The 17,005-nt window shown below is 42.6% G+C and overlaps 1 protein-coding gene across 1 annotated transcript; it reads right to left on the reverse strand.

Annotated features, from left to right (window-relative positions):
- Positions 1-430: 430 nt before the first annotated feature.
- On the reverse strand, positions 431-16,249 carry nek10 (NIMA-related kinase 10; the record flags this gene model as incomplete). Its single annotated transcript, XM_061080452.1, has 35 exons — positions 431-476; positions 577-632; positions 845-888; positions 1,006-1,111; positions 6,894-7,004; positions 7,136-7,236; positions 7,400-7,437; positions 7,642-7,687; positions 7,932-8,006; positions 8,113-8,200; positions 8,320-8,527; positions 9,149-9,219; positions 9,322-9,451; positions 10,083-10,158; positions 10,253-10,355; positions 10,621-10,742; positions 10,830-10,875; positions 10,985-11,122; positions 11,256-11,384; positions 11,518-11,620; positions 11,783-11,847; positions 11,953-12,024; positions 12,107-12,168; positions 12,621-12,760; positions 13,506-13,730; positions 13,920-14,006; positions 14,084-14,163; positions 14,562-14,629; positions 14,711-14,789; positions 14,901-14,942; positions 15,184-15,268; positions 15,351-15,446; positions 15,719-15,855; positions 15,984-16,056; positions 16,161-16,249. Coding segments are annotated over 35 exons (3,237 nt in total), but the record flags the coding sequence as incomplete, so codon positions are not given.
- Between the last annotated feature and the right edge of the window lie 756 nt (positions 16,250-17,005).

Here is a 17,005-nt window from a genome sequence, read left to right on the forward strand (position 1 = left end):
AAAGTGAAGTGAGAGAGGAAACTAAAAACGAGTTAAAACAGTCAAACCACCGGATGTTTGCTCCTGAGACTTTAAACCACTAAACTGTGAAGTCAGTGGTTTTCTAGTGAAGCTGCCAGTTTACATAAATAAAAAAACACTAAACAACAACCGTTACAACCACATGAATGTACAGTACAAGTATAATATCATACATTCCCCTTGAATATCAGCACAGTCACATCACATTTGTAGGATTAGTCAAAGCCTGAGAGTCAAGGAGAAGAGTGGAGACAGAAACATATAAGTTATCGAGTACAAACGAGTACACGTCTTATGAATTTCATAGGTTAACATGTTTACTTATATATACATTTTAAATACATTTGATTATTGTATTGTGGAACATTTAGTATTTCTGTAAACAAATGTTGCCCTGCTGAAATAACAGCTATGAGGATGTATGTGGACGATGGTCATTTCTTTTCTCTTCGGCCCTAAGACACAAAAAAAAAAAAACAAGGACTTGTGTTCGAGTTCACGCATGTTTTGTGGCTTCAGTGTAAAAGTCGTACATGTGAGAAAATCCTCCCTCACCTTCTGTTTGGAGCTCGGTAGTAGCTGCTCTCCTCCAGCAGCTCCTCTATGATCCCCTGGGAAGAAACAGTTGAACAGGAAATCGTCACCATGAAGTGGAAATGAAAGGATGTTTACAGAATGATACACAGAACTGAAACAACCAGCATATTGTCTAAATCACATATTTTAAATATAAGTACTAGTTTAGCAAATTAGCATATTGTCTAAATCACATAATTAATCATTCTTCAAAAAGAAATGGATGAGTGAACGACAGGAAAGTGACCTGCATCTGCTGATAGGTCACTCCCTCTTTGAGGCTCCCGTCACCTGTCAACAGAACAAACACTGTAAGATTTAAGATTTAAAAGTATGTCAAAAGGAATTTGCAGTATTTGAGATCATGGGTCACTCTCCTCTGCAGCTCTAACTCGACTGTGGCTCTACCTGCTCTGTCAGCAGTGAGGGGGTCTCCTGTGTAGCGGTGGACCAGAGACCACCAGTCTGAACTGGTCGAGCCTAATTCCATCAGCTCTGTCGAGGCCTGGAGGAGCTGCAGGGAACAAACAGGGAGATTCTGATTTTGCTCACACAGGTTGAGGTACAAATGAAAAACGGTGAGGAGTTGGGTTCCTGGTTGAACACGTTCACATTTTATCTGAACCTTCATGGATTGGTGATTTCATCATTGAAATGCCCACCACCAGTTGATGTTTACCTACAGTACCTTGGGAGAGACCTATTCTACAACCAGTGAAGATGGGCCTGAGGGAAGCTGGAGTTGAGCATAGTGGGCAGGGTGGATCTTCTTTCAAGCTGTCGGTTTTTGGGTGGGGGAAGGACATCGTAGGTTGTTCTAAGCAGGAAGCTAATCCTGCTTGCTTCTATTCCCCACAGGTCCTTCCAGCTGATCCTCCTTTTTCTAGATGCTCTCCTGTTTCATCCACTGCTCCTGTTTTGCTTGAGTGACAGCCTTTGCACATCTTACTCCCTCTTCCTGATAACCGATTTCCAGGACTACCAATCTTTGCTGCTCTGAAGGAGCTGCCTTGTTCCACAGGGGTTGACTCTGACCTAGGCCCAAACTGCTGTATGTCCTCCATGTTGAAGGTGGTTCACAAGTGCAGCTTTAACCTGTTGAGTTTTGGATTCCATTACCTTCCTGTTGCCAGTGATGGTCCAGCAGTCTGTATAGATGGGTCTCAGGACTCTGAGAGGATCTCCAGTCTTGTCTTGGGGCCTTTAAACTCCTCTAAAGACTTGAGGATGCTGTTTCCATACATACAGGAGTTGATCATTCTCTCAACGTTCTCATCTCCTGTGAGGGGACGTCGGACTCCTGTGAGTCAGTCAGGGTAACAGGCCAAACTGTAAGGACCATAGCTTAAGCTTGCCAGAAGACAGGGACTGGTCGATGTTCGTAAGGCCGCTGCTGACATCCTGCCTCAGTTGCTGGACCTGCTCGCAGTCATTGAGGCTTTTTATAGAAGGAAAAGAGCAGAACTGTATCTGAAAAATTAGCCAAGATGTGTTTTTCTTATTCCCTTTGGTTGACAGGTGGTTAGCAACCGATCTACGGTGTATTACCGCCATCTACTGGACTTCTTCTTTGTTCAAGAGCCAAATTTTGTGTGTGTGCAGGGAAATATGTGGGAGAAGAAGTTCAAAATGTTTTAGATGTTCAAATAGAAAAATCTGAGAGTGATGACATCACAGTGGAACAGTCCTTTCATCTTCGTCTTTGAAGGTAGAACATCAAAGAACTCTTGACCAATGACCAAAGCAAACAAAGAACAGAAGAAGAGTCACTATTAACACGGTTGGTGGATACAAAGTTTTATCAAAGCGAATTCAACCATCGGCAGGTCAAGTTTTGCTCTTTTAGAAGATAAAGACATTGACAGTGATGGAGACGAGGAACGTTTCTTTGGCTGGGGAGATGGAGGAGCTGGACAATCTGCAGGAGATAGAGGAGGGGATGAAGGATGGGATGCAGGAGGAGATACAGGAGGAGACAGTGGTGAAAACAGAGGAGGAGATACAGGAGAAGATTGAGGAGAAGATACAGGAGAAGATTAAGGATAAGATACAGGAGGAGAAACAGGAGGAGACGGAGGAGAAGATAAAGGAGGAGATCCAGGAGAAGATTGAGGAGGAGATACAGCAGGAGATGCAAGAGGAAAAAGAGAAGGAGATACAGGAGGAGATACAGGAGAAGATTAGGGATGAGATACAGGAGGAGACAGAGAAGGAGATACAGGAGAAGAGTGAGGAGAAGATACAAGAGAAGATTAAGGATGAGATACAGAAGAAGACGGAGGAGAAGATAAAGGAGGAGATCCAGGAGAAGATTGAGGAGGAGATACAGCAGGAGATACAGCAGGATATTCAAGAGGAACCAGAGAAGGAGATAGACGAAGGAACAAAGGAGGAGAAGGAGGAAAAGACAAAGGATGAGATTGAGGAGAAGATAGAGGAAGAGATACAGAAGGAGACAGAGAAGGAGATAGAGGATGAGATACAAGGGGAGACAGAGGAGGAGCTACAAGAGGAGATTGAGGAAAAGACAGTGGAGAAGATTGAGGAGGAGATAGAGGAGGAGATTCAGAAGGAGCATGAGAAGAAGATAGAGGAGGAGACAGTGGAGGAGATAGAGGAGGAGATAGAGTCGGGGATTGAGGAGGAAACAGAGGAGGATATAGAGGAGGGCCAAGAGGAGGAGACAGAGGAGGAGGTCCAGGAGGAGACAGAGGAGGAGACAGAGGAGGAGACAGAGGAGATTATGAGTGAGACAGAGGAGGAGACAGATGAGGAGACAGATGAGGAGACAGATGAGGAGATTGTGGGTGAGACAGAGGAGGAGACAGATGAGGACACAGATGAGGAGATTGTGGGTGAGACAGAGGAGGAGACACAGGAGGAGATCAAGGAGGGCCAAGAGGAGGAGACAGAGGAGGAGGTCCAGGAGGAGATAGAGGAGGAGACAGAGAAGGAGAAAAAGGAGGAGACAGAGGAGGATATAGAGTGGGGGATAGAGGAGGAGACAGAGGAGGATATAGAGGAGGAGATTGAGGAGGAGATAGAAGAGGAGATAGTGGGTGAGATTGAAGAGGAGACAGTGGATGAGATAGAGGAGGAGATAGAGGAGGATATAGAGGAGGAGATTGAGGAGGAAATTGAGGAGGAGGAGACAGGGGAGGAGATTGTGGGTGAGACAGAGGAGGAGACAGAGGAGGACATCGAGGAGGTGATGGAGATGAGGAACGTCTTTTTGGTGGAGGAGCTGGAGGAGCTGGACTTTCAGCTTGGCTCAATGAAAACGCCAAAATCAATTTATGCTGAAGAGGTTGAGGAGGAGATTGATTGCTCCAAACCCGAGGAGGTAGAGGAGGAGTTAAAGGAGAAGCTCCAGGAAGTAACTGAGGAGGAGATAGAGGAGGAGATTGAGGAGGAGAGCTACACCCCCAATTATGAGGAGGTAAGTGTGTATGTAGGTACACACCCTACACACAAAATAAATGTAATAATATTTACATCTTGTGTAATATCTAATATTTTAGGTATTATTGACTCCCTTTCAGTAATTGACTGCATTTATTTAATAATTAATTATTATAAATGAATAATTAATTTTGTTTGGCTACATAAGCATATGAGTAAAAAACAACATGTCAATAGTCAGATGAATGAATGAACAACAAACCAATAATTGTTCTATGTTCCACAGTTTCAAGAATCAAGTTCTTGTGATGTTCTGCTCAGCGACCTCCAAAAGGACAAAGATGCCAAAGCTGCTCTTGAAGAGGAGTTGAGAATAAGAAGAGCGGAAGCTGAGATGAAAGAAGCCCTGAGGAAAAAGCGAAAAGCGAACCACGCTCATTCAAAAGCTTTGAAGAAGGAGCAAGTTGAAAAAGATCAAATAGCTCATCTTAGGCGATCAGAGCAAGACCACGAGCACAGATATGCAAAGCTTCAAAAGCAAATGAGCAGAATGACGGCTGATTTCAAAGAGAAAGATGGGCTGATCGAGAAACTCAAAGCTGAGCTGAAGGGGAATTGTGAGGTAATCCTTCAAGGACAGGAAACAATTAAGGAACTCAAACAGGTGTATGAGGATCTTTTTAAGATGAAACTGAAATTTCTTGAACAAGACAATGAAATCCAATCCCTTCACATCAGTATTGAAACTCTTCAAAACAGCTCAGAAGCCAAGAGCAATATTATTTCCATGCTGCAAGAGAGAGTTGACCAGTGGGCCTCTGGCCTCAAAGAGGAGAGAGCAAAAAACTACAAACTCCAGAGCGATTTGGAAGCCGCCCTCTCCCAACAGCAGAGGGACAAAGACGAGCTGATCCTTCTGACTTGTAAGAATCAGCAACTGGCTGTGGAGCAAAAGAGGCTACAGGGTGAACTTGAGGATGACCACAAGAGACAGCGTGCTCAAGATAACCAGTTGACCGTGAAACTGAAAAAGGAGCAAGCCAAAAACGATACACTCCAGAAGGATTATGAGGCTGCCTTCTCCCAGCAGCAGCAGAAGAACAGAGAAAAGCTGATCCTTATGACTTATAAAAATCAGAATCTGCAGAAATTGGAGCAAAAGAGGCTACGAGGTCAACTTGAGGATGACCCCAAGAGAGAGCTTGCTCAAGCTAGCCAGTGGGCCGTGAAACTCAAACAGGAGCAAGGCAAAAACAATAAACTCCAGAACGATTTGGAAGTTGCCCTCTCCCAGCAGCACAAGGACAAAGAACAGCTGATGCTTCTGACTTGTAAAAATCTGAAACTGGCGTCGGAGCAAAAGAGGCTCCGAGGTGAACTTGGGGATGACCCCAAGAGAGAGCTGGCTCAAGATAACCAGTGGACCTTGAAACTCAAACTGGAGCTAGGCAAAAACAATAAGCTCCAGAAGGACTATGAGGCTGTCCTCTCCCAGCAGCAGAAGGACAAAGAAGAGCTGATACTTCTGACCTGTAAAAATCACCAACTGGCTTTGGATAAAAAGAGGCTACAAGGTGAACTTGAAGATGTCAAACACAAGAGAGAGCTTTCGCTAAACCAGGTCAAGATAGACAGAGACACTTGCAATAGGCTTGAAGAGAAACTCCGGAAGTACAAAACCTGCTTATTGAGAGAAATAAAACAAAACGAGCTCCGAAAGAAAGCCTCAACAGCCACAGAGAGTAAGATGAAAGACAGGAAAACACCAAGGATGGAGAACGAGGGCATCACGGATAAATCTGAGGCTAAGGATCGATCAGAGAGCACACTGACACTGGCCCAACTCGAAGAGGCCCTGCACAAGGAAACAGTACAAAGGTCAATGTTGGAGGAGAGATCCATTCTGATTGGATCTGCTCTGGAAAGAGAACGGAAAAGAGCCAATGAAACGTTCTCTGCTCTTGAAAGAGAACGGGAGAGAGCCAACCAATCTTCCTCTGCTCTTGAAAAAGAAAGGGCCACATGCGAGAAGCTCAAGGAAGCTTTGACGAAGCAGAAACATGAGCAGACAAACTTTCAGCTCCGACAGCCCGATGAGCTCAGGCTGAATGAGCAGCCGCGTGCTTTGAGCGAGACAACGAACGCTCGACACAACCCGCAGAGGAGACACACAGATCTTGGGAGGCAGCATCGAGAAATGAATTCTAATTTCCTTGAGCTGCGTTTACCTCCCACCAACCTCCAGGACAACCAGGAGCGGCTCAGCTCTGCAGGGAAGCCCCGGCCACTATTCAGTCGGTCTCAGCCGAACCCGGATAGGACATCACTCATTTTAACCCTCCCCAAACCTGGTCCCTGCACTAATCTTAAACTTTAACCCTGCCCTAAAAGCCCAACCCTGACTCCAACCTGTCAACATATCATATCATATCATTAAGCATGGCTGGTGGTCCTCAATAACAAGACCTGGCAAACTGAGCTGAAGAGGCCGCTGTGCAAAGTTTGAATGAAGCGTCAAAGTATGAAGGAGATTGAGCACTTTCCCCATTCATTTGAATGAGTGAAAATATACAGAAAATACAAACATCCACTCACCACCTCAGAAAATACTTCAAGAATTAGTAATGGTGGAAACAAGTACTGAACGAGCTGAATGTTTTGAAACGGGACTGGTTTGTTTCCAATTCATCTTGAGGGGGACGTTGATATGTGCAACACAGTTTTTGGAACATTTCAATATGAACCAAAACCTAATTATGGACCCAGAATAGACGGTGAAGCCTGGATTCAAGCAGGGCCAAGCTGCGAGTGAGAAAACAGTTACAGGAAATTCATTATTTTCACCTCTTCAGTGACCACGGTACTGAAGTCAATTATAAGTCAACAGTACAAACCTTGCTTAGCTCCACCTTCAGGTTGTACGGATCGCTTCCATAGTGGAAGAGAGACTTTTTAAATCTTTCAATGACTCTGCGTCTGATGTTGTGGTGCGGAGCTGGTGGAAGCTGGTGATAACACAACCCAATTTAATACTAACACAAGAGCCTGTTTGCAGGCAGATCACAATGACATTAATCATTTGAATCCCAAGGATTTCTTGGATTTTCTGTGACACAAAAACTGTGCGTTACAATACTTGAGAGATGTAGACAATCTTGTGCAGCTGCACGAGTAGCGTCTGGCTGGGATCGATAATCTGTCGAAGCTTCTTCTGGGAGACGCAGATCCCTGCTGACACTGGGTTAGGATCCAAGAACAGACACAGGACAGACAGTGGTTTATGACTTTCAAACTTTTAAAACGTTGGCCTGAACTTCTGTTGTTTTATTTGTGAAGTCTCCTCATATAGTCAAGAGATTGAAAGAGAGGGTTGGGTTTTAGCATAAGGCTGAAAACATACCTGGTCTCGCTCTCGTTCTTGCTGCAGCATAATCCTTACTGAGGAGAAAAGGCCAGTGAGGAAGTAGACGTCAATAAACAGTGTGAGAAAAGAAATGTCGATAATTGTGCATCAACAAGTCGCCATTATTTAGAAGACATATTTTTACATGCATGGATAAAGTCAACATAATTTACTGCTTGATTCCTTCTCACTGACCACAAGATAAAGAAGAAAAAGATAATGTGATCTTTTTCACTTACCACTGTAGAACCTGGTCCGGTGTAGCACAGGAACTGGGCGTCACTGCTTTCAGTCAAAACCAAAGAATAAAGATCAAATCAGCAGGAACAGAGTTGAGTGTCATTGATAGCGAATTGGGGTTGATGTTATATCTGTTTGGACATCATTCAGAAACATGAAGTAATACCGGATACTACTGTCAGACCTTCATGCAGAAACTAAAAAGGTCAAACGTCTTAATCAGGAAATAATACCATGTTATCTATGTGAACATTGGCTGAATAATAACTTACTCTCTGATTACTCTTACCATAGTTTTTTCCCTCAGAGGAAGTGGTGGAGTGTTTCGTGTCAGACGGTTCAGCATCATCGTCTGAGGCCTCTTCTGAACACACATATACATAATTATTAAAAACGTGGTGTAATGATGTATTTAAAATGCTCCCAGTTGGTTTTAAACGTCTGCAGAATGAAACAGGAAACAGATTCACCTGGACGGATTATATGCTCGCTGTGGTTTGAGCTGCAGGTGGCAGAGGAGAGGGGAATCGGATATTCACTTTGCATCGAGGGTGTTTCCTGAATTCAGTGCAGCACAGCTTTAATTTACCTTCACCAAAAACATCTACTAATATCAGAGAAGGATGTGAAACGTTCAGGTACAATCCAAGTTTTCCTCAGTGAAATTCTTTCATTACCTGCGACAGACTCGAGAGGCAGCAGCTCCTCCTGCTTTTGTGTCGCTCCAGGAAATACTTTTGTGCTCGTTTTCTGTCTCTCTCCGCTCTTCTCTCCAGAACATTCTGGGAAGTGTAGAGTCCGTCCATCAGCTTCATGATGAGGTCACAGATCCTGGAGCTGACGGCCACAACGTCCGGCCGCTGGTCTGCATCTGGACTCAGACACCTGATAGGTCCATAACCAAACAGATATCCAATTGCTCTTAATTTAGAACAATATGAGTGGGATCAAATTTATGACAACTGTGATTTATTAGGATGAATTTATCAGGTTAAGTAGAATCAATCTTTGAGTTTAAATGGCACTCAGTATGGAGCGTTTCTCCGCCAAGGCCAAACAATCACAGATTCAGCATTTTCTTTCCCCAGATGTACGATTACTATCTGGATCTTATCCAGAATGTACAATCTCAACAGCATAAAAATGTCTGGCTCTTTTACAACAGGATCCATTACTGAGAAATTGAAGCAAATGCTGAAAAAAGACCCATCTTTAATGATTAAAAATAAATCTTTTAACGGGACATTTTATGGATTCAGGCACAGTTGCTTCACGTTTGAAAGCATTACCTCCTTGGCAGAGGAAATAAGCTTGTAAATCCCCAGAGGATCAACATGAGTGTCAGTGAAATATAACATTTAAATTTATTTAGTCGTGAATATTTTTATAACTAAGACTGAAGTCCTTCTTTTATGGATTCTATAAAACCTGCGTAACTTGTGTAAAACACCCTCAGGCAGGTGCAGTCACAAGTCAGTATGATTCATTTCAAAATAAAAGTCCCACCATCTGATCATGTCTGTCACTCTCTCAGAAAAAGAGCCTTCTTCAACCGGCTCGTAGTCGGCTTCCACAATCTGCAGGAGGGAATAAGAGGAAAAGATCATTAACTGATGATAAACAAAGCAATATTGTCTAGTGTGTGTGTGTATGTGTGTGTGTGTGTGTGTGTGTGTTGCCTTGTTGGCCAGCGACAGCATGTTACTACTGTTGAAAGGAGGATGTAAAGTGGCCATCTGGTAGAGGATACAGCCCAACGCCCAGATATCAGCTTTCTCTCCGTAAGGCTCATTCTTCACCACCTCTGGACTAACACACAAAACATAAACATCTGGGAATTGACACAAAACCATTCCTTATGCTAAGTCTGTTCGTAATTCTACTGACTGAACCACCGGTGGTTTAGTTGGAGCTTTTGGTGAGAAAGAAAAACATGTGGAATAAAAATAGTTTAAAGAGTGAAACCATGAAAACATTTCCTTCCTTATTTTCCCCAAAAATCTCCTCAGTCTCAACGTGTACAACTCAAACTTCATACAATGAAATATTTACTATTATCTTTAAAGGAGACATATTATGCTAATATTCAAATGGATCATTTTAATTTGTGTTTTTACTTGAAAATCTTAACACCTGCTCCTAACACGTCGCTTTCCTCATCCTGTCCTTTGCTGCAACTCCTCTCTTCAGCCTCTGTCTGAAACACATGGTCTTAGGGCCTGTCTCTTTAAGGCCCCCCACCCAAACCAACCCAGTCTGCTCTGATTGGTCAGCTGGCCTACTCTGATGTGATTGGTCTAGAGAATGTCGCTCTGCTTGGCTTTTTTAGGGGGCGTGCCCGACTAGACTTTTATAAATAATAACGTCTATATCACATGAGAGCAAAGAAGAACTGAAAAAGCATCTTGAAGTTTCTGATGTTCAGAATGCGTTTCCTCACCAGGAGTAGAGGATGGTGCCGACCACCGACGTCAGCTTGCTGTTGTCCTGCTTCTGTTTGGCGAGGCCGAAGTCGGCTTCAGACACGGGAAAAAAAACACGGTTGTCATAATGAGACGAAACAGGAAGTGGCGTGAATGCAGATGTGTTACACTGGAAACACACACTCACTGATGGTGACTCTGTCCTTCTCCCCCAGCATGATGTTGTTGGGCGTGAGGTCGCGGTGGACTATCCTCTTCTCCTTGTGCAGGTACCTCAGGGCCAGGCACATCTGGCCGAGCATGCAGATGTTGTACCAGTTAGTGATAAACAAGTGAGGAAGAGGAGTTTGTCGTGAGAAGTCTCCACTGAGGCCAATTATTTACATTTATATTTTGGGTTTTTGTTAGATAAAAAAGGATGATTATCATGGAAAGTGTGTTTTCTGACTGTATTTCTTATATCTTGACATCTGAATGATCAGCTCCCAAAGTCGATCATCTAAAAACTCCCTCCAGAGATTTATTTCCTCAAAGTCGAGCTCGGCAAACTCTTACCTGAATGAATATATTCCAAATTCTGTCTTCGGTGAACTGCTGCTGCTTCTCCTTCAGAGAGGTGAAATGCTCGGCCAGTGGCACGCCCTCTATCAGCTCCATCACGATGTACAGCCGGTCACCTGAAATAACGTGGCACCATCATTGTTTCATCTTTTATTTTGTTGTGTTCCTTCTCACAATTTAGTCAAAGTAAAAATTATCCTCACCTTCCAAAAATGTCTTGTAATATTTAACAATGTTTGGGTGTGTCATCTAGGGAGGAAGAACAAAACAACACATAATCATAAGTAAATATGATATGTTTGTTCGAATAGCTTGTTGCTGAATTGTCTGTCGGTGATTCAAGTTGAAAATCGTGTGCCTGCTCTTTGACGATCGTTAGCTCAGAGATGATTTTCTCCACGTTGCTGTCTCTGGACTTCTTGTCTTTGCCGAACACCGGGTTGTGCAGGTTCACCTCCTTCAGCGCCAGGAGGTTCTGGCCACTCTGCTTTCGAACCTGTCAGCGAGAACATTTGCTGAAATCGTGTGAGCCGCTCGAGGTTCGACTGCTTGAGGCCATAAACGATATATAATGATCACGAGAAAGCTGCTGAGTCAGAGTCCCTCAGTTTGGAGGAAGTTCATCGAACCTTGAAGACGCTTCCGAACGCCCCGGTGCCCAGGTGGTCCAGCACCGAGTAACCGTTGATGACCCTGAGGGGGGGGCGATTCTGATCCACAGCCTCGACGCTCTCTCTCAGATCGTCCAATTCATCTTCCTGAAGTAGAAAAACACAAAGCAATCAATCCTCCCTGTTGGTTTGAAAAGTTGTATTTATATATTTCTTTTTATTTCACAGCCTGAAACCAGCTGGACAAACAGAGGAATGAATTCCGAAGCTGTTTTCTTACAGTGTAGAGTGAGACCTTGGTTTGCAGTCCTTCATAGGCAGTGAGGTCCCGCACACAGTGGCCAACATCAATAAACATCTCAAAGATGTCTGTGGGAAAGAGTCTGAAAGAGAACAGATTACGTAACAGCGGAGGAGAACATTTGATGGAGCTTCTTTCCAAAGCAGATATCAAACAGAAGCTCATTTTGAAGTCCTTGCATATGACAAGATAAACATTATATTCTTTTTACTCTGAAATAATCATTTATTATAAACTTCATCACCTCTTGAACAGATGCCTGTTTCTTTCCACACGGAAAAGAAATCGGAGGGTCCTGAATGCATAGCACTGCCAACAAGCCAACAGGTTTGGAAATATGTTATTTAATATGATCAAATATCTTGATTTAAATCATAATGTAATTTAATACACATACAGCGTGAAGCCATTTACCTGCAATGATGAGATCTTTGCTCCAGACGTTTGTGCTGATATCAACTTTGCTATAATGTAAATGCCGTTTTCCTGAGAAAAGAAAATGAATGATGAATGTTTTGTATATTTGATATGAAGGTGGACTGTGCACGTCTCAGGGACTTTCCTTTACCTGCACAATGTGGTGAGCAGACGTGTCATCCAGACTGAGCTCGGTCAGAGCTGTACAGCACGCTGCATTAAACAGGATATGACTTCATTTATGAATTTATATACGTGCAAGTGTCAGACACAGCTGCAACCATAACAACTCTCCCCAAACTGTTTACTGTCGGAAGAGCTGTACTAAATATGACAAAGTAATAGTAGTTTTATACACAAGTGTTTTATTTTAGTGTCTGTTGAAATCCAGAAACAGAGAATTTACAACTACTTCCTCCAAAATTCATAAACAAGTCATGTATCAGTGGTCTGGATCCTTCAGGAAAAGCATGTTTACGTTCTCTGCTGCTGATAAGAGTCTCCTTGGGGAAGTGGTTTTCTTCACTCTGCAATGGCTCTGGGCTTTTTCTCCATTTTATATCATTTAAAGAACCTTTTCACATTAACTGGATGAATTATAACTCTACAGAAGCCTATAAATAACTCAACAGTTTCTCTTCCAGTTTATAGCTTTAACCTCTGACCTGACTGCAGAGCCTCGGTGTTGTCCACTTCCTGCTGTAGGCTGAGCTCCTCTCTGACGAGTTCTCTCTGGAAGCCAGCGGCTGCTTCGGGGCCGGAGGGCGTCTCAGTCAAGGAGCGGTCGGAGACAAACTGCCTGTCGCTGTGAGAGTTATATTACATGTCACCGTGATGAAAAACTATAAATTTAAACACACCCGCCTCTTAAGAGGTTAAACTGTTTCTTAGAACTGAAACAGTTTCAGATGAGTGGAAATATTTTGTTTCCAACACTGAGAAATAGGAAATAAAAACTATTTTTAAAGGCCAGAAATCTTGTGGTCAACACCTGGAAGATGTATTATTCCAAAGGCAGCAAAAGTTTGAAACTTTTTCACTTTAAAAAAACACTGTTTTTAGAAAGAGTTACTCCATGAAAGTTTGGCGAGAAAAAAGAGGCAGATGTTTAAAAGAAGAATATAGAGAATTCATGTTGTCCTGCCTGAGAAAAAGACTTTACAATGGGTTATGCTCTAAAATTACTGGACTACATTACCCTTTATGCAACCAACTGCATATTTGCCTTAGACACTCCCTTTGATAAACATCCATGTATATCAAATTCCCCAGTTTGTAATCCAGGTTTTCTGCAGTACATTTTTCCACAGGCCCAGGCTGATTTGATTATGATATTTATCTTTAAACCAGTTCCCTGTGAGTCCTGAACTTTGTAAAATAATCAAACAACATCATGGCATGACCTTTAAAGATCACATATCACTTCAATATGGACGGGATGGTTAATATACCTAAAAGTGAAATGTTTTGGTCGAGGCACCTCGAGGCGACTGTAAAATGAAGATGTAACATAAAACTCAGAAACTCTGCTTCAGCTGAGTCTCACCAACCTGTTCAGCAGCCAGAGCAGCTGCTGCACTCCTCCCCAGCTCCGGATCTCCGTCCGGGTGGTTTGGTCCTCGCAGAGCTGGACCAGGACCCAGGCCAGGCTCCACAGCAGCTTCAGGTTCTGCCCGTGCAGCAGGCTCAGCAGCACGGGCAGAACCTCCAGCTCCCTCACCTGGTCCCTCACCTGCCGCACAGGGGACAGGAGCCTCAGCAGCTCGGCTCCCGTCCTGGAGGAAATATCAGGATTTGATAAATGATCATTTATGGCAAAAACATCAGAAGTGATTTTTCAGCTTTGAATTTTGACCTTGTCTCGAAACCCTAAGCCAGTATTATTTCTTAAATTCTCCTACAAAAACTTACAAACAACATATTATCTTTAAGACAATACTATTAACAAATAAGTGATTCCTAACCTCTTTGACAGAAGGTCATATTCCTGCAGGATTACAAGTAGATTCTCCACTATCGGTGGCTCCCCAATCTCCTCTTTGCATTCTGGGCTACAGAAAACAAAATGTTTGTCAATAGATTAAATAAAAGGTGTGTTTAATACAGTAGATGAAATGTGTGTGTTTACCTCTGGGCCAAAGCGGTGAGAGCCAGCAGAGCTCCCAGCAGAACGCTGCTGTCTGTTGTGGAGAGGAGCTTCACCAGGGTCTGAAAACAGTTAACGTCATTAGAGTCTCGGTAACACAAAGAGAAAATGAAGAAGAATATATGATCCAAACTCAAAGTGCAGAGGCCTTCGCTGACTCTCGTACTACAGGAATAGATTGATTTTATATTGTCATCCATCTCACAGGATTATATAACAACTAAATTTGCCAATATCTGCACACAGGAAGCAATAATGTTCCCTATCGCCTACAAAGCATGTATCAGATGGAAGTAATAATATTGACAATCTCTCTAGTTTATTCTATGAACAAGATGCAGTGGATGAACAGGCTGCCAGTAAATTACACTGTGTCCTGTAGTTTATCTCATGTTTTAAAATGCATTGAAAACAAAAAGCACATTCAGACAAATAAACCTCATCACAACTTGTCATGTACCTTGTGAGCGCCGCTCTTGATGACCCAGGCCCTTTGATTTTCAATGGCGGACAGCTTCTTAAAGATGTCTGTGGAGCAGAGCGTTGATGAGGACGTACACAAAACTCAACTTATCTGTGTTGTCGTGTGATATTCTTCAGATTACTCACAGGTCAGTGTGACCAGTGTCTGCGTGGAAAATGACTGTTCACCGCAGGATATGTAGATGGCAGTGACAGACTCCATGTGCTTAAAGAGAGAAGAGGATATGGAGGATGACATGTGACACAGTATTTGTGGATAAATCACAAAATACACCCTGTTAAGGCACGTGGAAAAAAAACACAGGAGAAACTTTACCCTGGCGAGTAAACTGATGCCCTGGAGCTGATGGAGGATTTTCTAAAAGGGGAAGCATTTAAAAGAGACAGTTGCTGTTATGACTCTTTTGTTGCACAAGTATAAAATATGTGGAAGTGTTTTAACAATACATAATGATGACTATTAAAACAACAGCAGTTATTAATATTGAGCATTGCTAGAAGAGAGCCTGTGACTCAAGCATTTCATGCCAGCGACTGCTTAATGTTAATGTTGTGCATTTGATAATAAAAATCTTGAATCTTGAATCTTGAATCTGTACCTGGTGGTGAGGATCTCTGGTTAACAATCTGAGGCAGATGAGGACCCTGAGGACTGATTCAGGTGCTGCATGGTCAATCCATGCACTGCAGAATGAGAAGCTATTGTCAGTAACCCTGAGCTCTGTGTGTTTCAATGGCAGACTTGGTATTTACGTGGCAAATTTACCTGCAGAGTCGGTTCTCGACCAAAGACACAAGGATGTTGGAAAAGAGTTTATGCAGTGGGTGGCTACTGAAGCTTCTCTGGTCTCTGTATGTTTTACTGGAAAGTGAATATATTAATGATCAGGTACAAATGAAGAACAGATTGAATCCAAACATTCAGCTTCAGTGAGTGTGACACTCTTTACTAAAGTCCTACCAATATGGAGTTTTGGGTGATTTAAAACAAAAGAAATGAAGTGAAATTGAAGGGTTAACCTTACTTTCTGGGAAATTGCCAATCTGCTGTTGAGGTTTTGTGTTTGTGTGCTTTGACTTTCAGCTGATATACATGTGGCTCTTAAGATCTGAAGATTATAAATATACTAGAACCTGAATTTCTCCAGTTCAGAGGCTTCACTGGTGATGTCGCTCTCACTCTGTTGTCTGGTGGCGTCTTTCTGAGGATGCAGGCCTCGTGATCTGTCGGCTCCACCGCCGCGTGCTTTACCGTGACTCAGCGCTGCCACCTGCAACATGGGGAGTCTCATACTATTATATATAAACAAACCTGAAGAAATATGAGCCAGTTTGTGTCGTTAATAAAATGTCTAGACACACACACTGCCTCAGAATGGCGTCACTTGTTGTTGTTCACCTCTTGTCTGGGGCCGGTTTTGGCAAGCAGGAACTGAAGCCTCCTGAGATCATGAGATGCCCTGGAAACAAGGCTTATCAGGTGATTTGCTTTTGGTCATAAGAGGGAAACTAACTTTAAATTGTCTTGTGTTACAGACGAGTAACTTGGCTTTGAGGGGGAAATGAAGCCGCTTACTTGCTATGGATTCCTGTGGATTTCGGGCCCGTCCTTTCTCCTTGTCTCACTTTTTTAACCGAGTTGGACATTTTCTGCATTCCCCTTTGTTTCCATTAGAAACCTGTGGTTCGTGTTGGGCAGCAGTGGAAGATGCACACAGATACTTTCAATACCGATAACAATGTAAAAATACTCTGCTGCAGGATAAAGACCTCCACTCAAAACTGAGCAAAGAACACAATTGAACAGGGCATTGAAATATATAAGTACCAAAAGGCTTAATTTGGCAAAATTATGTTTATGAACACCTCCACCAAGGATGTTAAAGATCTGTATTTGTTTGTATCTCCACCAAGGAGGTTATGTTTTCATCCCTGTCCCTTTGTTGTATGTTTAGGGGACAGATATTTATGCAACTTGGTGCAGCGCCAAATAAGAATCTGGATTCTGTGAATTTAGATACAAAAGTTATATAAATAATGTTGTTACTCTGTTGAGTTCCATTCTACTTTCTTGGATTATAAATAATGATTCAGTAAAAAACGTCAATATAATGTTGCAGCTACTTAACAAATAGTTAATATAGATGTGGGTATATAAAGTATTGTCTCAATGTATAATACAAATGTATCATATATATATACATATAAATAAATAAGTAATCAGATAAATGTAATGGGGTTAAAAGCACTTGGTCAAGTCACTTCAAATCATTATACATTGAATTTAATTACTTGTAATCTGGTGCATTTGACAGTTAGCTTGAATTAGACATGTATTATCCATTTATAAGGAAGCCAGGCATCTTATTTACCCGTTTAAAAAGCAGTTAAACAGAATTTCCTCACATAAAAAGACAAACA

Source organism: Limanda limanda, chromosome 11, assembly GCF_963576545.1.
Source record: "Limanda limanda chromosome 11, fLimLim1.1, whole genome shotgun sequence".
Lineage (NCBI taxonomy): Eukaryota > Metazoa > Chordata > Actinopteri > Pleuronectiformes > Pleuronectidae > Limanda > Limanda limanda.